This window comes from Monocercomonoides exilis (genome assembly GCF_001643675.1).
Source record: "Monocercomonoides exilis strain PA203 chromosome Unknown scaffold27-1312184, whole genome shotgun sequence".
Classification (NCBI taxonomy): Eukaryota; Preaxostyla; order Oxymonadida; family Polymastigidae; genus Monocercomonoides; species Monocercomonoides exilis.
Window position 1 is genome coordinate 1019752 of NW_027150572.1, and position 7779 is coordinate 1027530.

General features: G+C 37.1%; 2 protein-coding genes across 2 annotated transcripts; both read right to left on the reverse strand.

Annotated features, from left to right (window-relative positions):
• Nucleotides 1–1307: 1307 nt before the first annotated feature.
• Nucleotides 1308–2553, reverse strand: MONOS_8214 (uncharacterized protein; the record flags this gene model as incomplete). Its single annotated transcript, XM_067878605.1, has 3 exons — nucleotides 1308–1316; nucleotides 1452–1813; nucleotides 2181–2553. The coding sequence occupies 3 exons, from the start codon at nucleotides 2551–2553 to the stop codon at nucleotides 1308–1310; spliced, it is 744 nt and encodes a 247-aa protein (XP_067726046.1).
• A 114-nt stretch (nucleotides 2554–2667) lies between these two features.
• On the reverse strand, nucleotides 2668–4497 carry MONOS_8213 (uncharacterized protein; the record flags this gene model as incomplete). The annotated part of the gene is made up of 1 exon (XM_067878604.1): nucleotides 2668–4497. One exon carries the CDS (start codon nucleotides 4495–4497, stop codon nucleotides 2668–2670), a length of 1830 nt encoding a protein of 609 aa, XP_067726047.1.
• Between the last annotated feature and the right edge of the window lie 3282 nt (nucleotides 4498–7779).

Sequence of the window (7779 nt, forward strand, 5' to 3'; positions counted from 1 at the left end):
AATATCATCTTCTATTCATTCAACTCCACTTTGCCTCTTCCTCTCCCTCCTTTTTCATTCCTTGTTCTCATGTAATCACCCTCTCCATTATCATCTTTCGCATCTCCGACGAGTCATCCAACTTCCCCAATTGTTTTTCCATTTTCCTCTCCATCATACGATCAATTGAATAAATTTGTAGCGTTTATTATTGATTGTTCACATTTGACTTCAAAAATCTGTTCAAATACAAAAATTTCTGCTGCATGCTTTATTGAAGATCTGTCAGCCTTATTCGCCGGAAAATTCAATATGCAAACATATGTGCATCTTTTGCTGAAATTTCTTGAATAATTTATCGATGCGTTATATCTTTTCTTCTTGTGGTACATATTCTTCAAAACTGAAGCAAGGAATTGGTAATCCATTTGCGCTTGCTTTCAAGAAATACATTCTTCATGGAATTTGGCACTTCAAAAAAATACCACGGCCAGCTTCAAGAATACCTTTCTGTGAAAAAGAAGATGGTGGAGCAAGCCAATAAAAATATAAATATAAATATATTTAACAAATAAATCATAAGCAAATGCGAATTCACACTTCAACTGAATGCCCCATCTCGCAACCAGCCCAACTGATATGAATCAAAAATATTTTTTCTGCTCTTCTTTGCCACATATCAGACTTGCCAAACTCCAAACTGAACTTCTGCTGGATGTCAAAATCCAGCACAATGCAGCAAAGATCAACCTTCATGCACCCCAACTGTATTTTCATCACTTATGCCTTCCTCTCTAACGTCTGTCCTCATGCAACATGCCTAATATCAAGCAGCTGTCTTCAGAAAAATTCTCTGAACGGAGCACAAAATCGAGAAATTCAGCTGTAAGAACTTTAAAACTACTGATGCATCAACCCTGACGCTTCCAGAAAAAAAAATGACAAAATTCCACTCGAACCATTTGATATCATGGCCAGCTTTGATGAATTACGGCAATATTCCCTTTTTCTTTCCTTTCCACACAGCTTCGCAGATTCCCAGTTCCTCAGATCGATATTGTTCTGTGCTTTTTAATCTGCATCCACAATCCTTTAAAAAGCTGCTCAAAGCACTGTTTTCTTCAAGAAATCGTAAAATTATTCTTCTGCAAGCTATCATCCCACAAGCACCCATTGAATTCGTAGCCTTCCAATGCCACTGTTACTTTTTCGCTTTTGACGTTCAACAGCATCCTCGCTCCTTTCAGCTGCTTATGCTCCATGTATTTGCATCTCTTTCTGGCTCGTTCGTATATTTGCCATATAAAAAATATAATTTGGATATCAATTTATGATATCTCGACAGGAAAATAAAACATAAACAGAATTAAAACAATATTTCAAAAAATATCAGTAAATGAAACGAAAAAGAAAGAAAGAAAGAAAGAAAGAAAGAAAGATTGACAGATAGATAGATAGAAAATAAAGCAAACTTGAAGTTGGCCAAACGGAACTTTCAGAGGAACTGCAACGCCAATGCGCGACCGGTCATTAAGACCAGCTTTTGCCAAGTCTCCTTTCTCTCGCGCGCTTTTCTCATGCCCATTTCCAACAAAGTTCAACCTCTCCATCGCCTTCCCTCTTGCCACTGCCCCACTCTCCCCATATATCCACTTTCCCCATCCCTTTTCTTGTCTTCCCAGCTCGGCGAAGAAACAAACGCATAGTGCAACATCTGCACAGCCACCTTCTCCAGCGCTCGCGCTGCTGTCAGCGCTGCTGTCCGCGCTGCAAGCTCCTCCGTCCGCTCGCACGCAACAAACCCCACAACTTCCGCAATGAGATGCCCCGCAAGCTGGAACAGAACATTACACATCCCATCAAAGTCAAACGTGATGTTGTGCTAGTGACTTTTTAAAAAGAACTGCTCGTACGGAATACACAACAGCTCAGGCTGGAAGAACGGCTGCTCTTTCACAAAGCTGAGTGATGCAGCTGGAGAGAGACAGACCAACGTGCAGATTGAGACGAAGTCAGAAGCAAAGCAGTCATCTAATGAGCTGAATCAGAGGAAGGAGCGCACATATGCAAAGCAGCAGTTCCTGCGTTGTGCGTAAGGAGGTAGTTTCTACGCGCTATCTCGATGCTTTAAAGCAGAAAATACAACATTCACAGGAATGCAAATGAATCCTTCAGCTACTCCCACTCGTCCACAAGCACACAATACGAAACACAAAATTCTTCAATCATCCCTTTCCCATGGAACACTTGCCCGATCGCATACGTCGCATCCCGCAGAGCTATCAACGGCATACTTTCATGCGGCACAACCGCCCCAATCGCAACAAGATCGTCCATCGTCTCTCTCTGCCTGTCCGAGTTCAAATGCAACAATGCCCCATCAAATGTCAAACACCCACCCCCACCTCCACCCCCTTCTCTTTCCCTTCTCTTCTCTCTCCTCCCAAACAGCCTTCCTCCAATAAACGTAATGCTCATCGTCCCGTCCGGCTGTATCATCCCTTCCACAACCGGCTTCCCCACAATCCGCTCCCGCTCTGCACACAGCTCCACCAGCGCCACCGTCACCATCATCCTCTCCAGATGGTACCGCTAGCTCTCGTTCTTTCATTTATCGATCAGCCTCAAAAACCTCAAGTGCAGAGATTTCATATCCGGAATCTGCCCTTCCTTCTTTTCCAAGTATACCTAGTTGCCATCTCTCTCTTGCTCCTCATTTGTTGCCAAACCAATCATCGACATTTGCACCTGTTCCACATCTTTCCCCGTATTTCCTTCACTACCCTCTGAAGTTATGCTCAAAGGTTCATCTGCTACTTCTTCTTCTGATCTCCTATTCTCCTGTTGAACGCCATTGGCTGATGAAGATCTGTTCATGTAAGGTTTCACTGAATGCTGCTTGTCTGCACCCGCCTCAGTCTTCGCAAACCTCAGCCGACCCATCCCAAGCTCTTTGACAATCATCAACACCATCGCTTCTTCCAGCTTCCCACGATTCTCTTTGATACTTTCCACAAACTCTCTGTGTGCTGTCGGATTCCCGCCTTTCTCCTCATTCCCATCTCCTTCCTCTATTTCTTCTCGCTCTTCCAGCACCGCCAGATAAATCGCTGCAGATGTGGATGATGCTACCATTGCCGAAACATCCGAATGGACAATTGCAGGTGCTGATGATGAAGTTGAAGAAGAAGAAGAAGAAGAAGAAGAAGAAGAAGAAGAAGAAGAAGAAGAAGAAGAAGAGGGAGAAGAGGGAGAAGAAGAGGTAATGGATGTGGAAGAAGGAGAAAGAGGAGGAGAAGAAGAGGAAGGGGAAGGGGAAGAGGAGGAGGAGGATGATGATTCAAATGCAAGTTGTGGAAGAGAAGAAGAAGAAGAAGAAGATGATGATGACTCAACATTGACTGTTGATGATTGATGTTGTACTTGTTCGGTTTGTGCATTTGAAGAAAAAGAAGAAGGTTGCTCTTCTTCTTTCATTTTATTTTCTTTTTCTTCTTTTTCTTTTTCTTTCGCTTCATCAACATTATGTTGAACATTTTCTTTTTCTTTTTCTCTTTCTTCTCTTTCTCTTTCTTCTTTTCTTTCTCTTTCTCTTTCTCTTTCTCCTTCTTCTCTTTCTCCTTCTTCCTCTATCTTTTCATCGTCATCTTTTTTTCTCTCATTTCTTCCTTCTGAAATCTTTTCGTTTTCGTTTTCATTTTCATTTTCATTTTCATTTGTTGTTGTTGTGCTTTCAATTAGAAGAGAATTTTGACTTAGAAATTGTTCTGGAATTGCTGATGATATTACTTCTGGATGAAGAGAAGAAGAGGAAGAAGAAGAATTTGATAAAGAAGAGGAAGAGGAGGAGGAGGATGATGAGGAAGAAGAATTTGAAGAAGGTAATTGATCAGATGTTGAGGAAGTTACATTTTGATTAGTTATGTTTTCATTTTGGTGCTGATAAAAGGATTGATTTGAAGAAGAAGAAGGCAAAGAAGAAGAAGAAGAAGAAGAAAGAGAAGGCGAGGGGGAGAAAGAAGAAGGAAATGAAGAAGAGGAGGAGGAGAAAGAAGAAGAAGAAGAAGAAGAATTAACATTAGCATTATTATTATTATTATTGATTTGAATATTAATATTTCTCTTTTGTTGTTTTGGGTGTTTGAAAGGAGGGATGAACATGTCATTCAGATGGATGGAGAGTGGCTTTGAATTAAGAGAAGAAGGAGAAGAGGAAGAGGAGGAGGAAGGAGAAGGAGAGGAGGAGGAAGAAGAAGAAAGAGAAGAAGAAGAAGCATTATTCACAAAAGGAGGGATGGAAGGCAATAAAACAGGAGAGAGGGATAAAGTGGGTGATTGAGAGAGGAGTTGAGAAGGTGTGGGAGAAAGAGAAGGAGAAGAAGAAGAAGAAGAAGAAGAAGAAGAAAAAGAAGAAGAAGAAGAAAAAGAAGAAGAAGAAGAAGAAGAAGAAGAAGAAGAAGAAGAAGATGATGATGATGATGATGATGAAGTTAATGCTGAATGATCAGAGTTCAACATAATGACTGCTTTCGTGAACAAAATTCTTGCAGCAACAGATATCAAAAAAGAACGAAAAAGAAGAAGAAGAAGAAAAAGCATCTGAAAGAGAAATGGAATGAAATGAGTTGGATGGATCTCTTCTGGAGGAAGTTGAACGACAAATGTGAACAAGACTCATTTGAAGAAAATGAAGAAATGATTAATAGATTCTAATTTCATAACAGCCAATAGCAGTAAGAGAATGAAGATCCATTTCATGTTTCAACACAAGAATATGATGGTAGTCCAAACAACAAATTTTCAAATACGAAGAAGGTGTTCTTTCCATCAGCCAAATAAAAAAATATCATCAATGAAGAAATCGAAGGAAAGGAGAAGAAATCACTTATGCTGCAAAAATTCTGCTTGAAATGGATTGCAACCATGAATGAAGCTCAACACAAAAAATGCTGTTGTCTGTTGGAATGGAAAAATGATATAAAAAATACATAAAAACAATAAGTTTTGCATTGATTATAAAAATTCCTCAAAAGAACACATACACCCTCCCTATTGCAAAAGTAGAAGATTGTTCAATCGCTGATGCTGCCATTCTCCTTTTCCATTGTTTCCCTGTGCTGCTTTCTCCATCATCCTTTTCCCCCCATAAATATCCTGCTTTCAATGTTGTCATCCAATTTTTTTCCTGAAAAAAATATCTCCGAATTCTATTCTTTCCAAGAGCCGTTAAATTGTGGACATTTTTCTTTTTCCTCTCTTATCCAAATGATTTGAAATAGAATTTGTTTTTCATCTCCTGTTCAAGTTGAATACGGAAAATATGCAATTCTTATGTGCTGATTGTCTCTCGCTATCCAGCTCTCTTCTGATATTCTCCTCGGAAAAATAAAGAAATGGTCATTTGTATAATTTGTCAGATTCTTGGGCTCTGAGAGGCCACAGATGGAAACATCTTTTAAATGAACAAGAATAATAAAAAATGCAAACATTTTAATATTTTCATTCAACAACCAAATTGCTGCATTTCCTTCCATGATTTTTTTATAAAATCATCTCGCCCCATTCCATCGTCAATTCCCAGCCGTTGCCGTCTCGTGCAACCTCTCAAAATAATATCGTCCATTCCGCAGAAAATATTTGTTCTCCATCTCTCATTTTTTAGCAAGGAATATTAATGTTTATTCAAATCTGATGATCTGATCATCCATTACTGCAAACAGGAAATTGAAAGTTCATTTGCTCTCTTTGTAATATATTTCCAAAAATATAAATGCACAAAACAGAGGTGTGAACGTACGTATTTTATAATTATTTTATAATTTTTATTTTTCATCCATTTCTTTAACCAAACGAACGCACGAACAATGTGATGATAAAAATGGTGTTGTTTTCTATAACTGTTAATCTTTTAAAAAAATGCAGGAGATGGATAACACAAAAAAGTTTACAGGTTTTCAAATATCTTTGCACTCGAATTCTCGATGATTGGATATCTTTTTTCTCATTTTTTTATCAAAGAATTGTTTTGTGAACTGGAAGATTGCGATAAAGATGAGCAGAAACAAAAAATCGAAGAAATGAATGAAATGATTAATGAAATGAATGGAAAAGAATTCAGATCTGTTTTCACAACCGAACTGTTCAACAAAATACACCAAATGATAAAAGAAGAAAAATTGCCTCTGGAGAATGCCATTCTATTGCTGAAGCATATTGGATATTGCAAAGTAATGAGAAATATGTGGGTTGATGGCTTTAAAAATTCTTCATTGAGCGAGAAAATTCAAAATATGATCATTGAAGAATATAAGAAAAAAGGAGGAAAGATTGAAAAGCTTTTTGTAAATCTTTGCGAATGCATTGTTTTACTGGGCGATGCCATCATTTCGGACGAAATTCTTTCAATCATTGTGCCTTGCCTTCTGAAAGCAACCTTAAAGAAAGAGAAAAGCGAGGAAATGCAAAAAGAGACGAAAATGGTTTTTTTGGCTTTGAGTTGCTTTGATATGCGTAACGTATGAATCATTATTTTTCATTTTTGATTGTATTGCAATTTTTATCCACTTTTTTTTTCAAAGAAGTCTATGAAACAAGAATGGTATTTGAATGAAATCAAAGCGATTATCCAATATCATCAGGAGCATCACAATCTGACTCGACCTGCCTATCAAATAGCTTGGAAATTTTTGATTGACCGAACTCTCTTAAATAAAGGTTTGAATGAAGTGATAGTGAATGAATTGCATTTTTGGAGAGAGGCGGCAAAAGAACTGGAAGTGTTTGCGAAATGTGTGAATTGGAAGGGAGAAAAAGGAGATAGAGAAAAAGAAATGAAAGAAGCGTATGCTTTGATGAAATGGTTCGAAAAGTTGGAGTATTTTTTGTGCTTTTGTTCGTTGTGGAATGAAGAATTTGCTAAGCTCATCAACAGTATTGTTCAGGTATTTCGAGCGACAAAGGATAATTACATAGGTATAAGCTGGAAATGCTTTTATTTATTAAGGGAAGCAGCAAAAAGAGAATACGTGAGAGTCGATGACCTGTTGAAAAGCGGAGCAGTTGATGTTGCTTTGGAGGAAATGAAACAGTCAACGTTGATTGACAAAATGACTTATTTATTCATAACATTTTTAATGTTAGTTTTAATGCAATTGAAAGAAGAGGAGAAAGAAGAAATGAAAGAACAAATTAGAAAAGAGGTGAAAAGAAAAGTGTTTGAAAAGATGGAAGAAGAGGGATATTACGACGTCAACACAAGCTTTTGCGAAACACTGCATTATCTCAACAGCAAATATTTTTGTGGAATATGTTTGAATGTTTCTGATTATTTTGTGAATATCTGAAGAAATCAGATGCATTTCACTTTGTAACTCAAAAATCAGATGAACCGTGAAATAGCAAACCAGTGTTCCTAATCCTCCATTATTTTGAATTGATAATTTCAGACTTGAAAGCATAGATATCTTTTATTGGTAGAGTTTTGGTTTTTTGAATTTTTTCAGAAATCGCATTTTCGTTTTTTTTTTTTTTTTTTTTTTTTTTTTTTTTTTAAATTACAAAAAAAGGATAATTCAATAAGCTTGATTCTTTTTCGATCGGATTTATTTATTTTAAATAAATAAATAAATAATAATAATATTAAAACATTTTTCACAAAAAGTCTTGATATTCTTTGAGAAAACATTTTCATATAATTTTGCACATTAGAATTCTTTTATTTCTCGAGCAAATGAGTATTCTGCACAAAAATCATAAAAAGGAAATGCAAAAAGATGAAGTGAATGAAAGAAAACATGTAAA